This window comes from Hypanus sabinus, chromosome 7, assembly GCF_030144855.1.
Source record: "Hypanus sabinus isolate sHypSab1 chromosome 7, sHypSab1.hap1, whole genome shotgun sequence".
In the NCBI taxonomy this organism is placed as follows: Eukaryota; Metazoa; Chordata; class Chondrichthyes; order Myliobatiformes; family Dasyatidae; genus Hypanus; species Hypanus sabinus.
This window is the reverse complement of record NC_082712.1, coordinates 148,170,673-148,198,389: the sequence shown is the minus strand read 5'-3', so window position 1 is coordinate 148,198,389 and position 27,717 is coordinate 148,170,673. Positions and strand designations below refer to the sequence as shown.

Genomic DNA, 27,717 nt, shown 5'->3' with positions numbered 1-27,717 from the left:
TATACGTATTCTTTGATCCACAGCATCTGCAGTTGTATTTTTGTGTTCTGCCACCAAGTTCTCTTCATGGGGCAATGGAATGCTGACACTCCTAAACAACTGTCCTAAACTCCAGCTTTGACGTCTACTAAATAAAACAGAATTAAGTACTCAGTAACTACATTAGCGAATCTATTGACACCTCACTGTTAACAAAACGTTCCAATTTCATTATATACAACAGGTAAAGGCCTAAACAGAATTAGGTTACACAGCACTGTAGAAAATGAATTGCCCACGTACAAGCAAAAGTTCAAAATAAGCCTTGGAAACTTCAAGGCCTGAGAGCAAGGAACAATCGGAGGGCAAGGAATGTTGTGGTTAAAAAAAGTCAGGGTACTGGACGGGAGACAGAGGACAGGCTTGTTCAGCGAGCTGTTCTGCGGGGTTTACTTGCCTCTGCACTGAACTGAGGCTTCTGCAACTAATGGGATAATGGATCAGCAGCAGTGATGACTAGCTTCAGGTTGTGGAATCACTTTCGTGAACTTCAGTTGTTTCCTTGATTTGTTTTTTTTTATCCTGCACATTGGATGCTTGACAGTTTTTTTTTTGAATGGGTTCTATTGGGTTTCTTTGTCTTATGGCTGCCTGTAAGGAGACAAATCTCAAGGGAGTATGTAGTATACATACTTTGAAATTAAGTGTACTTTTGAAGTTCAGCCATTTATCATGCACCTTCCAATGTATTTTACATAACACAGCATTTGCCATTATATCAGAATATTCTCTCCATAGGAAACATCAGCTAGAACTTTAAAACTCTCAACAACGTTAATGCAAATACATGTCTAATATCTAAAATTATTTCACTTGTTTTTTTCTTATTAACGACCTGCATTCAACAACTAAAGCTATGGGACACAAATCTTCTAATTACCACATTTTCCAAAGGGTAAGCAATAGCAAATAATAATTCACCTGCACATTTGTTTCAAACTAACAGACAGATATTGTCACAGCCAGTGCTTCTCCCACCAGGATTCTTGGATTTATGGGTGAATTTCAAGTCAGCTTGCATAAATGTTTAAGAAAATACTGCTATAATATGGCTTTCGGCAATAAAACAATCACATACCCATTTATAGTGGACGCCATAAAAACAAGATAAGGTCCCATCAATTTCTTCACCAGTGGAAGTGGGATTGCAGCTGCTTCATCAATAACCACGAGCTCAGCCTGATCCAATTTAACAGCATCTGCTGGGTGAATGTACTGGCAATGGGAAAACAGAAATCCTGTAATTGCTTTATATATCATACTATTAGAATAGGAAGCTGCATCAGCACAAACAAGAGAAAATCTGCTCATGCAGCAAATCCAAGCAACACACACAAAATGCTGCAGGAACTCAGCAGGCCACGCAATGTCAATGGAAAAGAGTAAATAGTCAACGCTTCAGGCTGGGACCCTTCATCAGGACTGGAGAAAAAAACATGAGGTCAGAGTTCGGAGGAGGGCTGAGGGGAGACAAAATACAAGGTAGTAAATGATCGGTGAACCGGGGAAAGGGGAGGAGTGAAGTAATGAGCTGGGAAGTTGATTGGTGAAAGAGATAAAGGGCTGGAGAAGGGGGAATCTGAAAGAAGAGGACAGAAGAACGTGGAAGGGGAGGAAAGGGGGAGGAGCACCGGGGAAGGTGATGGGCAGATAAAGTACTAAGGTGAGAAAGGGAAATGGAAATGGGGAATGGTGAAGGGGGCATTACCAGAAGTTCGAACAATCAATGTTCATGCCATCAGGTTGGAGGCTACCCAAAAGGAATATAAGGTGTTGCTCTTCCAACCTGAGTGTGGCTTCCTCGCAACAATAGAGGAGGCCATGGACTGACATGTTGGAATGGGAGCAGGAAGTGGAACTAAAATGGGTGGCCATTGGGAGATCCCACTTTTTTCTGTGGATGGAGCATAAGTACTCAGTGAAGCGGTCTCCCAATCTACGTCAGGTCTCACCAAAATACAGGAGGCCACGCTGGGAGCACCGGATACAGTAGCAGACCCCAACAGGCACACAGGAGAAGTGTTGCCTCATCTGGAAAGACTATTTGGGGCCCTGAATGGTAGTGAGGGAGGAGGTGTAGCACTTGCTCTGCTTGCAAGGATAAGTGCCAGGAGGGAGACCAGTGGGGAGACCTACTGGACAAGGGAGTCGCGTAGGGAGCGATCCCTGCAGAAAGCAGAAAGCGGAAGGGGAGGAAAAGATGGGCTTGGAGGTGGGATCCTGTTGGAGATGGCAGAAGTTATGGAGAATTATGTGATACCAGTATAGGCTTGGAACATACGACTGTTCCACATAGCAGACAAAAAGGCAGGCATAGCTGGGGCCCACATGAGTGCCCATCACTACATCATTTGTTTGAAGTAAGTGGGAGAGGCCGAAGGAGAAACTATTGAGAGCAAGGACCAGTTCCACCCAATGGATGAGAGTGGGAACTGATTGGGTCCAGTGTCCAGAAAGAAACGGAGAGCTTTAAGGCCTTCCTGATAGGGAATGGAGCTGTACAGGGACTGGACATCCATAGTAAAAATAAGATGATCGGGGCCAGGGAACTTGTGAAAAGATCAAGAGCATGTGAAGTGTCACGGATGTAGGCAGGAAGGGACTGAACTGAGGGCATCAGTACATATCACCACATTCACTTTTGCAACTCTGAAGCAGAGAAATCAATAACTATTATTACCTGTATGGTTTGTCTGTGCTCTTTATAGATATTAACTCGAACTACAGCTTTGTTGAATTCTGGATTTAAGGACTGAATTATCTCATAGTCCAGATGTTCCTGAAAAAAGTAATTACACAAGCCCTGATGACAACCAATAAAAGACGATTCTTTTTTCTTAAAGCAACAAAAGTTTGATAAAATGGTCAGTGATTGTAACATTATTAGTCAATCAGCTATGCATACCCTGAAAGAAGTTACTCCCTCTTTATTTGCTTGCTAAACAAAATCAATGATATCCTGCAAATATTATGTTCTTTATGAGTTCTACTGCCAACTTGAAAGAGAGAAAAGCCCAAACTGAGGGGAACTTCTTCAGTCAGAGAGTGGTACGAGTGTGGAATGAACGAAGCAGATTCATTTAAGAGAAGCTTGGATGGAGGGGTATGGAGGGCTATGACTCAAGTGCAGGTCAGTGGGACTATGCAGAACAACAGACTAGATGAGGTAAAGGGCATGCTTCTGTGCTGAAGTATTCTATAACTCTATTACAACTCAGGTACACTTGCTCTCTTACCTGATATTGTAATGCATCAAATCCCTTAAAAACAAACTCAAAAAGCGTGATTAAATTGTCTGGACTTGGCGAGGTGACAAAGATATTGGAATATCTGAAAACAGAGCAAATAAGCCACAATTACTTTTAATAACTACTGACATACATTAACTTTAAAAGGTCTAATTGCATTCATCAGATAAGTGAAAATATTTTTTAACATGTTTGACCTTTTAAATATTCAAATGGAATCAGAACATTTTTATTTGAAGATTGAATACAGAAGAGCACAACACACAGAGTTTACACATTTTAAACATGATTTCCATTTCCAAACTCACCCCATTTCAGTTGAATATCCATCACCATAAGAATACACGCTGACTGGCAGAATTCAGAACAACAACAAATGCCAAAATATATACAAAATATACTCTATGATTTATGTTAAGAACAGAAAATTGCACGCAATTGTTAAAAATTACAAAACATTTCCAGGAATTCTGCCAATAGTATGCCTATAATTGTGTGGATTTCAACACAAGAGACTGGTATACGGCGGATTCCAGTTAATTGAACCATCAGTTAATCAGGACAGCTGCTATTAGGGACAACTCTTAAAGAACTAACTAATTAATAAAATGGGCAGGATTTGTTTTATTTATTTGGGACAGTGTGCTGCTAAATTGTGACCAGAGCCTATTGCTGAACAGTTTCTAAATAGCACCAATCGCGTGCACTGTGTGGCTGTTAGACACTATACCCTGCTTGGGGCAAACGGCTTTTAAATAACATCAGTGGAGTGTGTTTGTGTTCAAAAAGCAGTGACTTTTCTTGGCGAGAAATACACAGATACTCAGGATTGGAGATGTGAAAAATGTCTGGGAGTGAAAAAGAAACAATTTCACTAATTCAGCAAGCTAAGAACTACAAAGAATTTGAAGGTGTCAACAATCATCATGGCTGTTCCAATGAAAATGAAGATTTGGAGAAGGCCATTGTTGAAAGCATTGTATGAAGGCAGTCCATTATCTGCACTAGGTGTCAATCAAAATAACACAGTAGTGTACAATTCCTCCACTGATAACTATTAGCAATCAATACAGTTTATAGTATTTGACAGTGTTCTAATTTGTTCTGTATTTCATTTTAAAACATAATTTGTTACTCAGTTAAAATTAGTTTGTGGTTTTCAACCTTTTAAATGCTTTCCATGAAACTTTGGCTAGTCAGGGCAACTGCTTAATTGGGCCAAAATGAGTCCCAATTAACCAGAATCTAATATTCTCCAAATCACTGACATGAAAATATGCATTTTAAGCTTTACTGATTCAGACACAAAGTGCCTCACAATAGCTATAACACATAACCAATGAGCATTTCATCTATTTTAGACACTGCCTTTTAGAAAATACATCACCATCAAGATGTCATAAACTGTATGGCGTAATTTTCTACAGAACCTGATTCAGCCAAGATAGAAAAATGAGAAACAAGAGCAGAAACAAAGTTCACACCACCATCAAATCAGACATTGGCTGATCTGATCTCAGCCACAGCTGTCCTTTACCGCTGATTCCCTAATCTTTGACTCTCCATAGATCTCACTTCATCTTGAATATAATATCAATTATTCAGCCTTCAAAACTATCTGGAATAAAGAGTTCTACAATTCTGATTTTGGTTCAATGATTGTTCTCTCTGCACAATTGGCATAATCAACTGGCTCTGATACTTTCACAAAAGTAATATCCTGTTGTCATAAAAATAAATGCAATTGAGTTTCAGAATATGTTTCAGGATCAGATTTAATATCACTTCTGTATGTCATGAAATATGTTGTTTTGCAGCAGCTTACATTGCAGAACGTAATAATAAAAACTATAAATTACAATAAATAAAGAAATAAATATGTAAATTCAATAAGTAATGCAAAAGAGATTCAAGAAGGTACTAAGGTAGTGTTCATAGGATCATTATCCATTCAGAAATCCGATGACAGGGGGGAAGAAGCTGTTCCTGAAATGCTGAGCGTCTTTCTTCAGGCTCCTGTATCTCCTCCTTGATGGCAGCAATGACAAGAGGACATGTCCTGGGTTATGGGGGTCCTTAATGATGGACGGCACCTTTATGAGGCATCACCTTCTGAAAGTGTCCTGGATGCTGGGGAGGATAAGTGGCCATGATAGAACTGGCTGAGTTTACAGATATCCAATCCTGAGCAGTGGCCCTTCCATACCAGAAAATGATGCAACCAGTTAAAATGCCCTCCGCAGTACATCTGTGGAAATTAGCGAGAATCTTTAGTGACAAGCCAATTCTCAAATTCGGAGTGAAATATAGCTGCAGTCATGCCAGCTTTGTAACTGCATCAATATATTGATAGGTCCTCAGAGAAGTTGCACCCAAGAACTTGAATCTGCTCACCCTTTCCACTTAATAGAAAAGAACAGCACAGAAACAGGGCCTTTGGCCATCTAGCCCAAGCTGAGCCATTTAAACTGTCCATTTCCATGATCCTACACCACAGCCATAACCCTCCATACATAGCCCCACTATCCACGTACTTCTGATCCATCGATGAGGATTGGTGTGTTGTCTCTCCACTTCCCCTTGCCGAAATCCACAATCAATTCCTTGGTCTTGCTGATGTTGCCTCAATACCATTCCCTCATCAACAGCCAGTAGGATGGATGGGATAGGCAACTCATACATCCGGAAATGGCTGGGGCTGCCTCGGTTTTACTTGGACACTAGCCTCTTCGGGAGGAACATGCTGAAGCTGCGACTGAGATCTATCAGCCTGAGCAGGAGAAAACCTGATAGGTCATTGAGGTGAGGAAGTCCACTGACCCGCTGGGGAAGGGTGCCAAGGCCTCAATCTGTACGGGCTGTGAATGGAGAGCTCCAGCTGAAGGAGACCAGGCCATCAACAGGCTGCAGCACCACAGTCCAGCCTGGACATGCAGGACTTAGCTGGTGAAAGGCAGCATGTTTCTGGTCCAAGGCCTCGAAGGAAGAGAGGAAGAGTGGAGGAGGTGACGAGGATAAAGCAGGAGCGCTACAAGGTGAAGGCAGTGACACAGGGCCGCCAGGGAAACTGGACAACGTGGAAGGGCACCATCAACAGGTCATTCAGCTGGTCTGATCTGTGCAAGACCCCAAAAGCCAGACTCAGCTTCCTCATCAGGGCACCCTATGACAGCCTTGCCCTATCCCCGAAATCTGCACCTGTGGTTTGGCAGTGAGATTAGCTGACCCCTGTGTGATACCACCAATGCCCACCTCCAACACATCCTGGCAGGATGCAAGACTGCACTGTTGCATGGTGCTACAGATGGCAGCATGATCAGGTCCTAAAGAAGCTGGCAGAGATCCTAGAGACCTGCAGGTGGGATGCGAGAAGCAGCCTTTCTCTAGCAGGATGACAACTGATACCATCTGTTAAGGCTGATAAGAACGCTAAATGCGCCACCCCAAGATCTCCTTCAGGACTCCTTTCCACAGGCAAGGAGTGGAACATGAGGGCAGATCTCAGCAGAGAGCTACAGTTCCCCATGGAAATTACCACATCTCTCTATCCAGACATAGTATTTTGGTCCATGGCTGCCAAGATGGTCCTCATTGAATTAACCACCCCATGGGAGGAAGGAATGGAGTCTGCCCATGAGCAGAAGAGGCTGAAGTACTCAGACCTGGCAGCTGACTGTAAGGAAGCTGGCTGGAAAACCATCATCTACCCCGTGGGGGCAGGATGCTGGGGCTTCATCGGCACATCGACAACAAGGTTACTCCATGATACGACAGTGACTGAAGCAAGGCTGAGGAGGGTCACCAGAGAACTGGCTGAAGAGGCAGAATAGAGTTGCTTTTGGCTATGGTTGAGGAGGAAGGACAGAAACTGGGGGACTGACTAACCCCATTGTAAGCAGCAGAGGGTGGCAGGGAGACATCACTGCCACTGCTCTGCCACCAGGTGTACCAGGGAAATATCAATGAGCGGTGGTCCCCAGCCGGTGACCCTGCAGCTGACCCAAGGGCATTGTTGGAGGTGCGGCTGACAGGAAACAACATCTCCCTGAAAATCTCAGTGAAACCAGCTGATCTATCTTGCTCCTGTACACCTCTCATCACAATCTGAGTTCTGTCAACAACTGTGTCAAAATCAAAATTATAGATGGCGTTTGAGCTGTGCCCAGCCACACAATCGCGGTTGAAAAGAGGGTGGAGCAATAGGCAAGCCACGCATCTTTGAGATGCAGCGCTGTTGATTATCAGCGAGGAGATTTTTTTTCCCACACAGACTGTGGTCTCCCAGTGAGGAGGTCAGAGGGAGGTACAGAGGCCCAGATTTGAGCTCCTTGACTAGATCTGAGAATATGATTGTGTTGAACGCTGAGCTGTAGTCAACCTCGTATTATTCGTATCCAGGTGATCCAAGCCCACGAGGAGAACCAGTGAGATTTCATCCACTGTAGAGCTACTGTGGCAATATGTAAGTTGCAGCGGGTCCAGGTCCTCGCTTAGGTAGGAGTGAGAGATTGAAAATGTCCCTAACACTCGCTGTCAGTTGTTTGGCACAGGTTTTCAGAGCCCTACCAGGTAGCCCATCAGGGTCAGACACATTGCAAGGATTCAGCCTCCAAGACAGGGTCATTACATGCTGTGGGGATTTACACAGGCGTAGTTTTATTCTCCCCTTTCAAAGCATGAATAAAAGGCAATGAGCTCATCTGCGAGTGAAACAACACAGTCATTCATGACGTTAGGGTCTGCTTTGTAGGAAGTAATGGCCTGCAAACCCTGCCAGAGCTGATGTGCATCTGATTTAGTCTCTAAGCTCAGTAGGATTTGTTTTATGCCCTTAAAATAAACTTCCGCAGGTCCTACTCTAACTTTGTATATAGTTCTGGATCACTGGTCTTGAACGTCACAGATCTAGCCCTCAGACAACTACAAATCTCCTGGTTCATCCACCGCTTTTGGTCGAGATATATCTGGTATGTCTAGAAGGCACACACTCATCCACACAGATCTTGATGAAGTCAGTGACAACTATGGCACATTCAATCCCTGAGCATTGCCCAACCACTGGCTCAAAGTAGTCCCATAAGGGTTCCTCAGTTACCTCTTTATGACGCCTTCTTGGTCCTCACCAATGGTGCTACAGTCTTTGGTCTCTGGAAGTAGAAGTACAGCCAAGTGATCAGATTTTCTAAAGTGCAGGTACGGGGTAGCATGGTAAATATTCCTGATGGTGGTATAACAGTGGCCAAGTGTTTCGGCTCCTCTGGCTCCACAGGTGATATGTTGGTGGTAGTTGATCAGACAGTTCTTCAAGCTGGCCTGGTTGAAATCTCACACGTTAGGAAAGGCATCCAGGTGCACTGTTTTGTGCCTGCTGTTTATGTTATCCAGCTCCTCCAGAGCCTGTATGAAGTTGGCCTGAGGTGGAATGCACACCACAAGCAGGATAATGGCAGAAAACTCCCTCAGCAGATAAAATGGATGATAACTGACCATGAGATGTTCCAGGTCAGGTGAACAGGATTCAAAAAGAACTGACACGTTTGTGCACCAAAATGAGTTAATCATAAGGCATACTCCACCCCCTCTGCCTTCAAAAGATTGAGCAGTCCTTTCTTTGGAAAGAAATGTGAAGCCATTAGACTGCAGCGCTGTGCCCAAAATTGCAAGTGTGAGCCATTTTTCCATAAAGCAGAATATACATCAGTCCCCGATGTCCCTCTGCTACAGCAATCTTGCTGATGTCTTCAATTTTATTTTTCAGAGACTGTACATTTGCCAGCAAGATAGTCTGGAAAGCAAGTCTATAGCCTCTGTGTTTCAATTGTACCTGTAAATTGTACCCATTTCCATTTTCTTAAAGTAGAGCTGCACTCGTAACCCAAGTATGCTGTCCAAACTTCATCAATCTTGAGTATTGAAATATATATTTTTTTAAGCGTCATAAAACATGCTGCTTACTGAAGTACCCACGGCTGTGACTGTGGATTTTAGCTGTGGCAGACCTGAACAGGAATATTTGATGATTCCCATCGGAGCTGCACACGAAAAGTTGCCACTTAAAGGCGCAATCTTACTAAAGGGTGTCTAAGGTTCTGTATAATATACGTGTTTGCAAAATTTAATTATTTGAATTCAACAGACAATAATTACATAGAAACAAAACTGCTAACTTACAGAATGCAATGCAGAGCAATTATTTTCCAGACTGAAAGGAAGTGTACAGCAATGCTGGAACTAGGCTTACAAAGTTTGTCACAAGAGTTACAAGAACAAACAAAAGAAAATCTGCAGATGCTGGAATTCCAAGCAACACACACAAAATGCTGGTGGAACTCCAGAGGCCAGGCAGCATCTATGGAAAACAATACGGTCAACATTTCCAGCTGAGACCCTTCGACAAAACTTGTATTTAGAATGACAGACTTCACTTATGCAGAGAGACTAAAGAAAACGAAGCTTATTTCCTTTGAATAGAGCTAGTTATGGAGAGATTGGACAAAGATTCAAAATCATTAACAGGTTTGAAAGAATTAAAAATAACTAGTTCTGGCAGTAGTTAGGAATCACATTACACAGATTTAAGAGCAATTGATAAAACAATGAGATAATGAGCAGAAAAAAACTGTCAAAACACAGAAATATTTGATAGTTCTAACACCTACCCAAATGCCACTGCTCCTGCAATAGACAGGCCCAAAGCAGCTGATTTTCCACGGCCTCTGGCAGCAGTTAAAGCGACTGTACTTCTAAGTGTTTTTTCTGATATAGCTTCAATGATCTTCAATACTGCTTTAGCCTGATGAAGGACAAATTGTTACATTGGTTGCGGTACAAGGAAAGATATTCCAGTAATAGTCCCCTGTAAACTGACTAGACTTGCCAAAGTAACATAAGCTGTTTCTAGTGATAATTAAAATTTCTGAAGTGGCCAAGGTAAATGTATTTGGAAACAAAGAATAGTCCAAGTACAAATATCAAGTAAAATACCACTAATAGTCATTATAGAATTACCAATAGAAAAAAGTACAAATACTCAATAGATCCAGCAGTACCTGTGAATACAGAAACAAATTTAATATTTCACATCAAAGATGCTTCAAAGTTAGAAATCAGAGAGGAACAGATTCAGGGAGTCCACTAAAGGGAATATCTGTAATAGTGTTAAAACTGAAAACACAAGCATCAGCTGAGAGAGGACAGTGAAGGCTCGTTACCTGCAGGTGAACTTTAACTCTCACTTTAACCACCTTTGTCTTTGGTCTCAAACACAGTTGCAAACAAACTCAACCCAAGCTTGAAAATCAGCATTCAACTCTGTTCAGGCACATTACAGCCGCAAGACAATTAACAATTTCAAATAGTCTCTCATTGGCATCAAAAACAAATTGTTTTTCTATTCATTGATACCATCTGATATACTAACAGGGTTGTTGTCCATTTAAGATTTGAGCCTTTGTAATACTATACTTCTCCAGCTACCTATGTTTCTCTCTTCGTTCCTGTTTTTCTTCAATTCGTCTCCTACCGGCAGGTTTACTGCACTTCGTAAGCCTTCATGATACTTTGTCAGCCTGCATCACTGCTGCCTGTACCATATAGTTACTACTGCTATCCACTGACATTCCTTTTGTTTACACCCTCCTCAAACATCCATAACCAAAGGTTTGTTAGATTTCCAACTTTTTTCAGTTCTGAGAAAAGGTCACTGACTTGAAATATTAAGTTTTCCCGTTCTCTGAGATGTTACTTCTCTTGCTCACTCTTTCCAGCCTTCATTTCAAATTTCCTACTGTTTTTGCTCTCACAATTTATTCACAATTTCTCTGAGCCTCTTGGTCAATAGATGAAAGCTATAGCATTATGTTTATAATTTGCGCCCATTTCACTTTGTCCACCATTTCTACCTCATCCATAAAATCAAATAACATCCTAATGGAAATATCTTACAGGTCCTTCAACAAGGCCGGCCTCAAATTCTGGAACTCGTCACCTTACAACAGAACATGAATGATATCATCAGAACAAATGCAGGTGCTCAACAAGGCAGCTCATCACCACCTTAGGAAAAAGTAGGGATATACTAATGCCCATAGTTCCATGAATGAATTAAAAATGTGAACTGTATGAATGAATTGAATGAATGAATGAATGAACTGAATGAATTGAATCGACTTTATTACTTACATCCTTCAAATACATGATAAAAATCTTTACGTTACATTTCCATTCAAATGTGCAATTATAGTAATTTATAATAAATATTATGTACAACAGGATAGTCAATATAACATAGAAATACAGTAGCGTCAGCATCAATTAAGCAGTCTGATGGCCTGGTAGAAGAAGCTGTCCCAGAGCCTGTTGGGCCTGGCTTTTATGCTACAGAACCACTTCCCGGATGGTAGCAGCTGGAACAGTTTGTGGTTGGGGTGACTCAGGTCTCCAATGATCCTTTGGGCCATTTCTACACACCTGTCTTTGTAAATGTCCTGAATAGTGGGAAGTTCATATCTACAGATGCACTGGGCTGTCTGCACCACTCTCTGCAGAGTCCTGCGATTGAAGGAATTACAGTTCCCATACCAGGCAGTGATGTAGCCAGTCAGGATGCTCTTGGTTGTGCCCCTATAGAAAGTTCTTAGAATTTGGGGGGCCATACCATACTTCTTCAACCATCTGAGGTGAAAGAGGTGCTGTTGTGCCTTTTTCATAACACAGCCGGTATGTACAGTTTATGTTTGATCAAATACTCTGCTCTTCTACTCTATTGAACAACTAGGGCATCTTACCTGATCCAGTGTTTTGCAGCCATCAATAAGAACTCCTACTGGTTGTGTATCACTTAGGGATTCTTTAAGTTCTCGCAATTCAATCTCTCCCGGTGTTAGGCTTTCCTCCTTAAAAAATTAGGAAAATACATTGACAGATACTGTGTAATTCCTGCTGAAAGGTTAAACCATAATTCAATTAAACCAACCAGTGAATTTAACTCCTTAAATTCTTCTGCACCACTTTCTCACATATATCAGAAATTTTATAGTGACAATGCCAATCAGTATTACTAGGAAATAATAATGATAGAAGTTCCAAAAATGAAGGGACAGGCTTGAGATGATCAGGAAGGAAATCTCATAATTTGGGGCAACAGGATCTGGATTAGAGAACTGCAATTAAGACCTACAAGCTTGAGTTTTAAGGGACCAAGGTTCTACATTCTGAAGGAGTCCTGGTGCATTTGGGAATATCAGTGATTTGGGTAAGATTGACAGAAATAGGGAGACATGGTCTTAAACTAGATCAGTATCAAACTTCACAATCAGCATTCTCTATGATAAAGTTTATGATAAAGGTGTACTATAAGTGCTATACAATGTTAACGAAATCCACTGTTGCTCATGTTGTACATTTCAGCAATATAAATAAATAGCAAAAACCCAAATGTTACGATACCACAATCTACAATACATACCGAGGATTTGGGTGAGACAGGGTTAATGTTAAGAATGTGACTGGAAAGTGGCAAGATACCCAGCTGATCATTTATCACAACACAATTCTTGCAGGATGCCAGAGAAAGTATGAATCTGATGAAACAGAATGAACATAAAAAAATTTGGGGCATTTAGCAAACAGTAATTATTAGATTAACAGACGTTAATGCACGACTACCATCGGGAAGAAAAGACAGAAGCATGACAACCCACACTGAACGCCTTAAGAATAGCTTCTTCCTTCCATCATCAGATTGTTACTTGTTATATATACTCTATTATTTGTCATTTGCACTATTTATTCTTGTAATTTATTCTAATTTTTATGTCTTGCAATGCACCGCTGTCATAAAACAAATTTCATGACACATCAATGATAATTAAAACTCATCCTGACTTCAAAAAATCCATATTTCAAAACCAACTTCAACATACTTGGAGTGCAATGCAACAAAAATTCAAGAAATTGATCGTCCTAGAATGTATATTCAGAAACTGTGCTCTGTCATTAACAGATATTGGTCAGATATACTGCATAAGTACTCAGATGTAAAATTAACATTTATGTTTTCCCTTGTATTGGCAGGTAAGCTTGAGCAGATTCTTTCAGACAAATATTGTTTAAAAGCGCCTTTGGAAAAATTTTTACCTTTCATTGAATCTTCCAATCACATCCTGATGTGACTCTGTTCTGAAACGTGTATGTACATCCTTTGGCAGAGAGCAGAGAAAATAAAATCAAAATCAAAAGACCAATCTTTAAATGACATTTTTGAGTTGAGATTATTGGACTTTTAAGGCCAACACGTATTGCTTCCCATCCTAACTTCAAAATAAAATTTTTGAAACATGTTAGAATGAACAAATGATTTAAAGCTGTTCAGAGATCTGTTTGAAGTCAGTAAAAATCTGCTAAATGACCACGAACATGATAAAATAAATCACTCAAGAGCAGAAATGCCATAGATTTAAGAATGCATGCCGGCCTGTTGTCTGCTCTATCTTTTAGCTTTATCATCACTTTTACTGAACCTGTGCTTGAACTCCTCCAACAAAATCAAACCTGCAAATTGCAGAGGGTATTAGCCAATAGCCATATGTTTGTCATTACTTCTTAAGAAAAAAAGATTGCAAATCATACATCTAGTGAAAAAAGGATTGAGCTCAGCAGCCTGTCAAACAAAGCACATACCATTGTCATTGTATACAGCTGTTTCAAAGAGTTGACCGTTCTCAGCAGAATCACAACAAGTCCACCCCCTTCCACTGTCTCAACAGTCCTGGCCAAAAGGTTTGGTGTCATAGCCTCAAAATCCTGCAGGATGTGACAAAAAAGCAAGGTTTAAGCATTCTCTTTCTCTTCACAAACTTATTGATTATGAATACTTGTACAATAGTTATGCAAAGATTTACCCTAAAATTATCTATATTAATTGTTGCTATTTTACTGCAGATTCCTTTCTTGACTTTCTATTAAACACTTCATAAAGCTATCCATATGATTAACGTGAAATGAATACTGGTATCAAACTAGTACGTAGACATGGGATTTAATAAGTACCATCTATTCTGTTACATACTCGTGACACATGACAGTGGTGCCCTTGTCACGTGACTGGGGTTGAAGCTATACTGGACTTGAGGTGATGGCCTTGTGATGGTGGAGTGACATCATTTTCCTGCCAGTAGAGATCATGTGACAGGTTTTTTTTTACAGGTTATAAAAGGTAGACCCCACCTTGTGAGGAGGGGCAGTTCATGGCTGGATTTGCCAAGTTGACTTCATGCCACTGCGTGTTTTAAGTGATGACGCAGTTTAGTAGAAAGATGAAGTTTTATTTAATGCCTAAAGTTTAAAAGGTCATTGCCAGCAGGTTCTTTACGATTCTGCTAGTTCGAGACAGTGGAGAGTGAAGATCGAAGTTCGGGAAGTTAAAGATCGAGGAGAATCGCTTTCTACAGTGAAACGGGTTTCACGCTTTGTTTGATCCTTATACGGAAGGATTTCGTTGACTATCTTCGTGTTAATCCCCGGGTTTAACTAGAAAGGATTGAAGGTAGTGAAGAAGGAAAGGTCAGTGCCTTTAAGCCGTTTCGTTTCGTAAATTCTTCGTGGGAAGTTCGACGTCGGGGATCGAGGCCAAGCGACGAGAAAGAGAATTTAAATTGTCTTATAAAGTCTCTCCTTTTAAATGGACTGTGAGCATATCAAACTTTTGGCAATACCACTTTAAAGAACTGTTTTTGCAATATCGCTTTAAGAACTGTTTGGGCTGCTGCACCGCAGTTGGTTTCCGGTTACGTTAGTGTTTGTTTACTTTTTGGGGGCTTGTTTTCTGTGTTTAATAAACGTGTTGTTTGTTATATAAAACCCTTGCCGAACTCATGTATTTATTGTTGCCTGAATACGTAACAATTCAATATGTTTCATTTTCCATTGGCTAACCCTCAAGTACAAAACTGATGAAATCTGGCCTTTAGACGCCCAGTCTGTGATGTCCTCATACCCTGCAGAACAGCTTTCTGTCTCTGCAATTAACATCTATGGGTACACGGTATCTCATCAACTTACCATTATTCACATACAACTTTCAAGTCTTAAGTTAGCGTTATTTCTAGTGAACAAAAGAAAACATTATAGTAAACCCTACAACTCCTTTCACTCGACATACAAACGTAACTTCTTTTTAACTCAATATTGTTGAATACAAGATGAACCCAGCAATCTCAGGAAAGGCCAGGATCATTATGAAGCATATTTCACAAAATTCTGCCAATGTCAATGACAGCATTTTCTTAAGCAAGCAAACAAGAATGAATATAACACACATACCTGCAGAACACACATCCCATAGGTGTTACCCAAGATCTTATGGGTCTCATTGTAATAGCAGTACCGAATGTTTGTTGCAGCTATAAAAAGCTCAAAAGGATCATCTTGCTTGAGGTCGAGCGTGCCACTTTTTATCTTTTTCTGTAACTGCCTCATTCGCTTTTTCCTATGACTGGAGGAAAGCCAGAGATTTAGCACCTACACAACAACAACGCCAACTTTAGTAACCTAGTCACCATCAGCAATAACTGCCTGCAAAGTGCTGGCGAGATTCATAAACAGAAATTTGGAACCAATGTTTGTTAGCATTTCTCTGCATTTCCACAAGTACAGATGTGGCTACATCTGTTTATTCCATATATTCCAAATATCTTTTTTTAAATTGAGATACAGTGCAGAGAATCCCTTCGAGCCTTTCAAGCTACACTGGCCAGCAACTGCTGATTTAGTGCCAGCCTAATTATGGGACAAATTACAATGAGCAAATAACCTAGCAATTGGTACACCTTTGGACTGTGGGAGGAAACCGGAGCACCTGGAGGAAACCCACAAGATCAGGGGAGAAAGTGCAAACTCTTTACAAGTTGTGGCAAGAAATAAACCCGGGTTGTCTGAACTGTGAAGCATTGTGCGAACCACAAAACTTCTGTGCCAGCCCAACATAGCATCAGATCCCTTTGAGCTTAAACTTAACATAAACCAAATAACACTTTAAAATACAAGTACAGATCTGCTTCAATACATGACATGCTGCTACTGTGCTTTTAGAAACTTGCGCATTTCTCTTCAAGGCTAAGAATTTCAAGATTTTGGCAATTAAAAAAAAAAAAATTAAGGTCAAATATTCTACCTTCGGCAACATTAAAATCACTAAGTCTAATTGTTAACTAACAGCTGTTAATTCTGAAGTGTCCAACACTTCATGCACAGGTCAATACTGGCTACTTCTAACTTTTTTTTAAACTTCAGGAGCAGAAAGGACATTATACAAAAAAACTGGACGTTATACAGATAATTTCAGCAAATGTGATATATTGCATTTTCTTTTTGCTGACAGATAGGACAAAAGATAATGTAGAATTCTTCTAATTGATAAAACTTGGTTAAGTGCAAATTTAATTTCCTCAGTTTTGATGGAAAATTTTTTCATCAAATTTTCAAAATAAGCTACTCAAGCTCGAAAGACAGTGGTGGTTAAGTTTTACATTAATATCAATCACCAGGTTACTATTCTTCAATAAATGTCAGCTCAGGAGCATACTAATCAATCACCTGTGGAAGGGAAATAGGGAGTATTCACCAGGTCATGTGCATTGATCAACACAAGGGCAGCTATGCATTCTTTCACATAAAATTTCCAGCATTAAACTTATTTTAAACTGTTAAATCATTAAACTGATACCAGTTTTGGAAGCAGTAGAACTGAATGGACTACAGGTGATTCTCAGTACAGACTGAGAACTACAAGGCGACACCAATATAGTTATAGTTTTATAGCGATATATTCTCAATTGACATTGATAACAAACCTATATGATTTTCATTGAATTGGAAGTGTGTAAAGCTGCAATGATTTGTTGTATTTAAAAAAAGTTTAAATATATTTAAGCACATTTAAATTTAAATAAAACATTATTCAAAATTTCAAATCCTAAATGAGTATTTGTTTTAGTTTACAATATAAACATTACCTGCTAAAGCCAAGCTCCTTTTTGTAACACCATAATACAGATGGCCTGGCCTTCACTGTGGCTTTAGAGAGCATATGATGAAGTATAACAACCTGCAGTGAAAATAGACAGACAAAAAATTGTGTTTTATCCCATTCTTGTATTACAATTCCCAGTGAAAAAAAACTTCCACTGGCATATCCCAGAGTGTCAACCGGCATTTCCACAAATTTCACACTGCATTTTCCCAAGTTAGATAATGGTCTAATTAACTTTAATCATCTAAGACTGGAAATGAAGAAAAAGAATGCTTAGATGCCACAAGACAATTCCCTGATAGGATGAAGATTAGAAAACTGTGTCCAAGGTACTTAGGCCAGCCCTTGTATGGATGCAGCTATACAGAAATCGCACAAGAAAAATTCTGGATTTATTGCAACAGAAAACGATAATCAACTGGACGAGAATGAAGTAATGCATCAAACATCTGGGAAAAAAAACATGATATGGGAATGGCACTTTATCATAGAATGGCAACAGCTGTAATGTTGAGCAAAGGTTGTGAAAATGACAAGGTTCAAACAATCAGTTAAACGACATCCTCCTTGGATATAACACTTCACACGATAAAACATTCCACAAGCAAGTATCAAAACAAAATTGATTTTAACCTTCAAACACTGAGGAGTGCGAGTAAGTAGATGCTTGATCAGGTATTATAAGTAGGAGGGAAAAAGTGAAAAATTAATAAATGTAGTTATCTAGAGGGATACTAGTGTCCTGGTGTGTGGGCTTTCCTTGGGAAAAAAACCATTAAAAATGTATAATTAAAAGTAATCTTCAGTATGCTAAAAGCACAAATCAGTAATCTCTTGTTCAGTACTATCTTTGACCTTTAATTTCAATCTGGATATTATTCAGATTATTCTGTCTGCAAATTTGCAAATCCAGTAATATATTTAAACAGATAACTGAGTAACCAGTTTCAATTGCAAGTCAGCCAACTCTAAAATTCAGATAACTGGGAAACTAAATTTGTGGGTTCTGCTTAAAGCACAGCATCCTCCGAGTGCAGTGTCCATCAGGTGTGAGCCTTGATAAGGGATTTCAAAATGACAGAATTAAAGAAATTAACTAAATTTGAAGTTCAAGATGGCAGAAGAGATAACACACTGCAGCTGTATTGATGGAAATCACTAGAACCATATGCAATTTATATATGCAGCTAGCTGATGAGCTGGGGTCCAGGGTTCAGATGCTGTGGCGCATCCAGCAGGATACTTTCTGTCAGAAGCCAGTCACACTCCCTCATTTAACTTCTATAGACCTGGCCAGTCCTGATAGAAAAGGCAAGTATGGAGAATCCAGAACCCACACCTGGTGTGGGGAAAATGCTTTTCAGCTTATTGGGGCACATTAATTGTGTGGTATAATTCAAATTTTGTTATATCAAAGTTGCTTGCAAGATTGTCCAATCCAAATAGCCCTTGGGGAGCTGGAAACAAGCCACCCTCTCAAAATGCTATAGTCCTTCTGGTAAAATATTTCCAAAATGCAATTGGATGGTGTATTCCAGGAAAAGAGCAATAATGGTAAAAAAAAATGGAAAGATGAATAGTGTTCATTCATTTGCTGTCTTTGTTCTTGGTGGAGGAGGCATCACATTTGTAATTTACTTTCAGACTAGTCTTGGTAAGTCATTGCAATGCATTCTGTAGGTGGTACATATTGGGTGGTAGGTAGAGATACATCTCTACCAAAGAAGGTGTAAGGCACACCCTCCCTCTGCCAGTCTGCAGGTCAGCCTTGGGCAAAGTGTAACGCCTGCTTATACCATCAACACCAACCCCCACCCAGATAGGGGTCACATGAAGCCATGGGAACAGGTGGTGGATAATTGTATGAGCAGTTGGTGCATATCACAAGTACTGGTTAGGTGACCACTGATGCCAGGCAGACAATCTCTAAAAGACAGTATTAACAATGGCTATGGTCACCCATCTTAGAACACAGAACATAGAATAGTACTGCACATTACAAACCCTTTGGCCCACAAAGTTGTGCTGACCCTCAAACCCTGCCTCCCATATAACCCCCCACCTTAAATTCCTCCATATACCTGTCCAGTAGTCTCTTAAACTTCACCAGTGTATCCGCCTCCACCACCGACTCAGGCAGTGCATTCCACGCACCAACCACCGAGTGAAAAACCTTCCCCTAATATCCCCAGTGAACTTCCCGCCTCTTACCTTAAAGCCATGTCCCCTTGTACTGAGCAGTGGTGCCCTGGGGAAGAGGTGCTGGCTGTCCACTCTGTCTATTCCTCTTAATATCTTGTACACCTCTATCATGTCCCCTCTCATCCTCCTTCTCTCCAAAGAGTAAAACCCTAGCTTCCTTAGTCTCTGATCATAATCCATACTCTCTAAACCAGGCAGCATCCTGGTAAATCTCCTCTGTACCCTTTCCAATGCTTCCACATCCTTCCTATACTGAGGCAACCAGAAATGGACACAGTACTCCAAGTGTGGTCTAACTAGAGTTTTATAGAGCTGCATCATTACATTGCGTTTCTCAAACTCTATCCCTCGACTTATGAAAGCTAACACCCCATAAGCTTTCTTAACTACCCTTTCTATCTGTGAGGCAACTTTCAGGGATCTGTGGACATGTATCCCCAAATCCCTCTGCTCCTCCACACTACCAAGTATCCTGCCATTTACTTTGTACTCTGCCTTGGAGTTTGTCCTTCCAAAGTGTACCACCTCACACTTCTCTGGGTTGAACTCCATCTGCCACTTCTCAGCCCACTTCTGCATCCTATCAATGTCTCTCTGCAATATTTGACAATCCTCTACACTACCTACAACACCACCATCCTTTGTGTCGTCTGCAAACTTGCCAACCCACCCTTCTACCCCCACATCCAGGGTTGTTAATAAAAATCACAAAAAGTAGAGGTTCCAGAACAGATCCTTGTATGACACCACTAGTCACAACCCCCAATCTGAATGTACCCCCTCCACTATGATCCTCTGCCTTCTGCAGGCAAGCCAATTCTGAATCCACCTTGCCGAACTTCCCTGGATCCCATGCCTTCTGACTTTCTGAATAAGCCTACCGTGTGGAACCTTGTCAAATGCCTTACTAAAATCTATGTAGATCACATCCACTGCATTACCCTCATCTATATGCCTGGTCACCTCCTCAAAGAACTCTATCAGACTTGTTAGGCACGATCTGCCCTTCACAAAGCCATGCTGACTGTCCCTGATCAGACCATGATTCTCTAAATGCCCATAGATCCTATCTCTAAGAATCTTTCCCAACAGCTTTCCCACCACAGATGCAAGGCTCACTGGTCTATAATTACCTGGATTATCCCTACTACCTTTTTTGAACAAGGGGACAACATTTGCCTCCCTCCAATCCTCCGGTACCATTCCCGTGGACAACAAGGACATAAAGATCCTAGCCAGAGGTTCAGCAATCTCTTCCCTTGCCTCTTGGAGCAGCCTGGGGAATATTCCGTCGGGCCCCAGGGACTTATCCATCCTAATGTATTTTAACAACTCCAACTAGTCGGCCTGTCAACATACTGTGACAGGAATCCATCCTGGACACACTTAACAAATTCTGCCCCATCTAAACCCTCACTCATATTGTCCTCACCATCATCAAGTTCCCTCTCAGTGGTGAATACCGAAGAGAAGTATTCATTGAGGACCTCACTCACTTCCACAGCCTCCAGGCACATCTTCCCACTTTTATCTCTAATCGGTCCTGTCTTCACTCCTGTCATCCTTCTGTTCTTCACATAATTGAAGAATGCCTTGGGGTTTTCCTTTACCCTACTTGCCAAGGGCTTCTCATGCCCCCTTCTTGCTCTTCTCAGCCCCTTCTTAAGCTCCTTTCTTGCTACCCTATATTCCTCAATAGACCCATCTGATCCTTGCTTCCTAAACCTCATGTATGCTGCCTTCTTCCACCTTAGATTTTCCACTTCACTTGTCACCCATGGTTCCTTCACCCTACCATTCTTTATCTTCCTCACCGGGACAAATTTATCCCTAACATCCTGCAAGATATCCCTAACATTGACCACATGTCCATAGTACATTTCCCTGCAAAAACATCATCCCAATTCACACCCGCAAGTTCTAGCCTTATAGCCTCATAATTTGCCCTTCCCCAATTAAAAATTTTCCAGTCCTCTCTGATTCTATCCTTTTCCATGATAATGCTAAAGGTCAGGGAGCGGTTATCACTGTCCCCGAGATGCTCACCCACTGACAGATCTGTGACCTGACCCGGTTCGTTACCTAATACTAGGTCTAGTATGGCATTCCCCCTAGTCGGCCTGTCAACATACTGTGACAGGAATCCATCCTGGACACACTTAACAAATTCTGTCCCATCTAAACCCATCTTGTAAAGACACTGCCCAGAAGAAAGCAATGGCATACCACTTCTATAGAAAAAATTGCCAAGAACAATCATGGTCATGGATAGAATACCACACGGCACATAATCATGATGATGAAGTACTGCCAACAATTGGGATCCCCAGAGCACTGAAGGTGGAGAACGCAATAATGTTAACCCCATGAATGCCAATGGTATGTTACTAGACCAGGCATGGGCAAACTACGGCCCGCGGGCCATATGCGGCCCGTTAAGCTTTTTAATCCGGCCCGCAGAACTTGATGAAATTATATTAATAAACCTTGTTAACGTTTTTCCCCGCAATTCTGGCGTTTTCCCAATAGATGATGCACTCTATGTACATTGACCTTTGTTGAGGTGCAGCGTATTACTCCACATTTGTGCTTTACTCTTTGTTCAGCTCGACCTATTTGTGTGAACAGGCGTTCAGCGTCATGAACATCAACAAAGCCAGCCACAGATCGAAGTTAAGTGACCAACACCTCAGATCCATCCTGAGAATCGCCACAACAAATCTAAATCCAGACTTTGATGCGCTGGCTAAAAAGGGAGACCAACAACACTGTTCCCACTGAAATTAAAAATAAGTTTCTTTGTTGTGTTATGTAAAAAATGCATTTGAAAATATTTTTTTCAATAAGCCTTACATGTTACATGTCATTTCTGTTAAGTGATGGACATGAGTAGTGCGCAGGTGCACGTACGTTCTCAAAATAAAAAATGCGCTCCAGATCAAATAACACGCTCCGCATACTGGCGCGCTCTCACTGTTCTGTCTTTGTGCTGGTCGTTGTTGAGTTTTGGCACAGGGGACAATTGAATAAGAAGGAGCAAGACAAGTAGACCTGCATCTCCTACCGTTTGTGAAATAAAGACAGTCAGGAGGAGAGTGATAATGATACTATCTTGAAGGATAACAGAATTTTCAGTGCTTTAAAATAATAACTGTTAATATTTAAAAAAGCTTTATTTTATTCATTTAATTTTCAGTGTTTTAAAAGTCATTTCAATAAATAGCTAAATACCATGGGACTTCAAAGACAGATATTTTGTTGTAATGCATTTGTTCATTTTCAATTGAAATTAAAGCACATGTTTTCTACATATCGCATGATATTTTATTTTCTCTTATGAGGTGTATTACCAAAACACTCCGTCCATCTGCTCCTGGTCCGGCCCCACTGTCAAATTTTAGAACCCTCTGTGGCCCACAAGTCAAAAAGTTTGCCCACCCCTGTACTAGACTATACGGCTATCATCTGATTGTTCTAATGCAAACATGTTGCCAATCATCTCCAGATTGTCTTCGAAGTCTTGGTCCATATAAGCGTGGACTGCTTCATTTGTTGAGCAATTGAAAACAGAAATGAACACTGCAGACCAAATAGCTCCACTTTTGATCTCATAAAGGGGAGAAATTACTGTTGAGTTATAATATTCTACCTTCAACAACTACAATGTATCTTTTTTTTAATAGCGGAAACTGCAGCCAATACTTTCTGTTTTCTCAGGGTTCATTATTGCCATGGTTATTTGCTGTCTTCATGTCAAGGACAACTATTCTGACCTTATCTGTGGAATATGACCTTTTGTTCCAAGGCCATGGCAAAATCTGGAACTAGGTGATCCCAGCGAGGCCCAAAGTAGACAAGGCAGAGTAAATGCTGCTTGATAACACTGTCAATAACAACTGCCATCATCTTGCTGTTGAATAATTTCAGTAATACTGAGCCAGATTGGTTTTGCCTGTTATTTTTAAACAAGACATATCAGGGCTATTTTCCTATTGTCTATTTCCTGAAGCAGTTACAAACACCTGATTTACAGACACTTGTGCATAAAGTTAATTTAGTATTAAAGTCCAATGTACAGTATGTAAAAATACTCATTCTACAAATGGCAGAACTACCTTCCTCCCACTCTTCACTGAGTAAATGTTCTTTCTCATCAGTCTTGTGTGTTTCTGATGCCAATCATTCCTATAATATCAAGTTACTGTTACAATCATAGAGCATCTTTCTCCTGACTTTGGGACAAAATGAACTTAGGGACATCCTCAGAAGTGAACACACCCGGGGATGGTCTGTAAATGGATAGATGCTGCTGTTGCAAATGTGGCGGAACAATGTGAGTAGAGACATGACTAGTTCTGGAGTGTAGTCTTCAGTACTACAGCTAACATATTATCCTGTCCTGCAGCCATTGTTGTATCCAGGAATTCTCAACCATTTATCAATTTCACATTAATAGAATTAGCTGAAGACTGGCTTCAACAAGGGAGTGGATATCTCAGCAGGACAAACTCCAAATGGATGATCCATTTTTGGCATCTCTGGAGACGCAGGCAAGTCTCAGCCTTGCCTTTTGGACACGATCTGGGCCCTAATATTGTTGAGGATAAGGACATTCCAGGGAACATCTTCTGGAGTAAATGGCAGGGAAAAAAAGAGCAATGGCATACAGAGAGGCTTTGGGATACAAGCCCATAAGTCTCTGAAAAAGGCAATACAGGTGAATAGAGAAGTGAGAAAAAGATTTAATATACTTGCCTTCGTAGACCCAGACAATGAGTTTAAGAGTTAGGATATCATGTTCAAAACACTGGTTGGACTGCATTGGAGAACTGTGCACAATTCTGCTCACTACACTGCAGGAAGAATGTGGGAGCTATTGAGAGTTCATTCATCTGGAAATGCTTATTGGGATGCAGACCCAATATGGACAAATGGGATGAGCATGGACAGGCACAGCAGTCAGCATATACAAGGTGGAGCAAAAGGACCCATTTGTGTTCTGTACTCATCCGATTCCCTGCAACCATCCACCTCCACTGACAATCAAAGTTTAATCTACAAAGTAAATTAACCGCCATGACAATATCAAACAAGCACCATTCCACTTTTAACTCCTTACCTGATCTCTGCCGCGATCTCCCACAATGACAAACATCGTCCGTTGGCGCTGCGCCACACCATTTTCAATTTGGACTCTGATACGATTATCTAGTTTCTTCCTGAACATTCTGAATCGTTGTGTATGGATGAACTTGGCAATAAAACCTTCTGAAGCTTACTTCAGAATGAATTATACATCCATGGATCAAAATACCAACAGTTCTCCTCTGAAATAGACAAATTTATATGGTTAACTACTTGGTATTCATCTGTTTTCGTGCATCTAGTGGAACGTTCATTAAATTTTGATTCAGGCTACTGAAGTGGTCCAAGCACTCTTCCATTAACAATGAATAAAATGCATTTGTGTAGCACACAAACAAAATGCTGGAGGAGCTCAGCAGGTCAGGCAGTATCTATGGAAATAAATAAAATAGTCAACATTTCAGGCCGAGACCCTTCATCAGGACAAGGTGTGTATTACATATCACTTTTGATGCCATATTAAAATATGCCAAGTTGCATCATGATGTGTTACTGAGCAAAAGCTGATGCTAAAATACATGATTAAAAGGCTTTGTCAAAACAATAGGTTTTAAGGATGTGTAAGGAGAGTTTAGGTTCCAGCTGGTGATCAGAGAAGCAGAAACAGAAACAGAATCAGGTTTAATATCACCAGCATATAGATACTTTATTGATCCCAAAGGGAATTACAGTATCACAGTAACACTGCAAGCGTATAGTCAGAAGAAAGACTAATAAAAAAAGTTACCTTAAAAATACAATTTACAAGATCACACTAAAATGGTAGGACAAGAATTACTGTAATATTATACAGTAATGGGTGCACATTCACACTGTGCAGGTAAGTGATGGTAGTATTGCACAGGGTGTGGTAAACAAAGGTTAATAACAGTCAACCAGGAGGGGTCATCACTTCCCCCAGCTATTGGTTGACACGTTTTAGAGCCTTAAAGCCGAGGGTAAGAATGACCTCATATAGTGCTCTTTGGAGCAGTATAGTTGTCTCAATCTATGACTGAAAGTACTCCTCTGTTCAGCCAAGGTGGCATGCAGAGGGTAAGAAACATTGTCCAGAATTGCCAGGATTTTCCGGAGGGTCCCTTGTTCTACCACAACCTCCAGTGTGCCCAGTTTGACTCCTATAACAGAGACAGCCTTTCTAATCAGTTTATTAGGCCTATTGGCACCACCCGTGTTGATGCCATTGCCCTAGTACACCACTGTATAGAAGATTGTACTGGGAACTACAGCCTAGTAGAACATGTGAAAGAGAGGCCTGCATATTCCAAAGGACGTCAATCTCCTCAGGAAGTAGAGGTGACTCTGGCCTTTCCTGTACACAGCCTCTGTGTTGGTGCTCTAGTCGTTCCCTCGTCCTACCCTTTCTGAAGTCCACAATCAGCTCTTTGGTCTTACTGATGTTGAGTGGAAGGTTGTTGGTTTGACACCACAACTAGCTGATGTATCTCACTCAAACAATAGTTTGCAAACCATGGAATTGAGGAAACAAAAATAAATTAGAAGCTCGCACTGCTGAAAAGGGTAAATTAGAACATCTAGCCTCAACCAACATGGGTAGCAGTATCTGATCTCAAGTCTATAGTCATGTGCCACCATATACACAAGCTTGTAAGCGTCTAGCAGTTGTGTTTCTGACACAAAAGGCGGTAGGTGCCGAGGTCACACGACAGGAGAGATCGTGGAATCAAGCAGGATAGTGACATTTCAAGCATTTAGTCAGTCACGTGAGCGTGCAAAAATGGAAAGGTAAGGATCGCGTGCAGGCAAATGGGATTACTAGTTTAAATTGGCATCATGATTGGTACATATTGATCGCGCCGGGGGGCGGGGAGAGACACACGGTTTATCCTGGCCGCATTCGACCACGGTCACGAAGCATCAACTCCAAACCAAACAGAAAGCACAGGAGATAAAACAGCCACCGGACACCAGACCGATGGAGTGCGGACACGCTCTCCGCTTCTCCCCACCCACCCTCTGGTGTTCCGAGCATACTCCCACTCCCCTCCGCACACCAGGGACCGCTTCCCTCTCACCACCCCACATCAGTAAAGGAACCTCTTCCCGACACCCTTGAATAAGGAGATCGCTGCCCTCCCCACCTTCCCACGATGTGGCGGTGCCGCTCTATCCACAGCCCTCCCCACGATGTCCCGGGACATGTCTCCTTGCCACCCACAGCCGGGCGTAAAGGGAACCCCCTCCCCCACCACCACGATGTCCCACTCTGCCGCCGGCCACGAACGGGCTGGGGAACCGCGGCTCACGTGGAACCGACGGGCCCAGGATCCCTGGTGCCCTCCGCTCCCCCAGACACCCGCAGGAGGATACCTTCCCACTACTCCTTCCCCGAACGGGCGATTCCGTTCGCTGGAGCTGCCGGGAATACGGGCTGACTTCCTCGGCTGGTGCCAAAAGTTGCCCAGGACGGCGACTCCGGGTCCTGTGAAGCCGGGCCGCTTCCAATGACGTCGAATGCGCCGTCAGCCAATGGGATTCATGCTCCGCCGGTACTCGCGCCCCCTAGCGGGTGACTACGCAAGAGACGCGGGTAGAAATTGTCAATCCTCCCTGTCACCAACAGCCAATGCGCCAGGGTTTTAATTAATCCTGTTATTTATTATATTTATGATTAACATTGCTGTGGCTTTATATAACTATACTTGTATTTGTTTATAGATGAAATCAATTGTTAATATTGCTCTAAAATTGAATGTAAAGTGTTATCATTCACTTGTTACCGGGTAAGTTTAGACAATGCAGAATACGGAACAGGTAGGTGTTGGAAGAGAGTATTAGTTGGTGGTACAGATGCTGAACTCTAATTTTTCATATGACTAGATAACAAGTAGCGGAGTTTCGCTGTGGTTACGGACCAAAATAAAATCAACGCAAGCTACACAAAGTATTTCACACACAATCAAAGCCAGACAACATAAACCATCAGGGATTTGTCTCTAAAACAAAATAATACAATTATTGGACATCTGAAATAAGTACGAAGTACTGCTAATACTCCAGCTATTCAGCCTCCCTCTTTACCAATCCAATACT

The 27,717-nt window shown here is 41.3% G+C and overlaps 1 protein-coding gene across 1 annotated transcript in view; it reads right to left on the bottom strand.

Annotated features, from left to right (window-relative positions):
• The window catches only part of nat10 (N-acetyltransferase 10), a 70,809-nt gene extending 43,678 nt beyond the window's left edge, over positions 1-27,131 (bottom strand). Inside the window, exons 1-12 of the mRNA XM_059975948.1 lie at positions 26,995-27,131; positions 24,638-24,845; positions 17,300-17,391; positions 15,609-15,780; positions 13,968-14,090; positions 13,425-13,486; positions 12,754-12,868; positions 12,074-12,181; positions 9,947-10,080; positions 3,276-3,369; positions 2,720-2,818; positions 1,118-1,254 (exon numbers count right to left, since the gene is read on the bottom strand). Coding sequence (XP_059831931.1) covers positions 1,118-1,254; positions 2,720-2,818; positions 3,276-3,369; positions 9,947-10,080; positions 12,074-12,181; positions 12,754-12,868; positions 13,425-13,486; positions 13,968-14,090; positions 15,609-15,780; positions 17,300-17,391; positions 24,638-24,745 — 1,244 coding nt within the window. The 5' untranslated portion in view covers positions 24,746-24,845; positions 26,995-27,131. The remainder of the gene's footprint in view (positions 1-1,117; positions 1,255-2,719; positions 2,819-3,275; positions 3,370-9,946; positions 10,081-12,073; positions 12,182-12,753; positions 12,869-13,424; positions 13,487-13,967; positions 14,091-15,608; positions 15,781-17,299; positions 17,392-24,637; positions 24,846-26,994) is intronic.
• Positions 27,132-27,717: the final 586 nt, after the last annotated feature.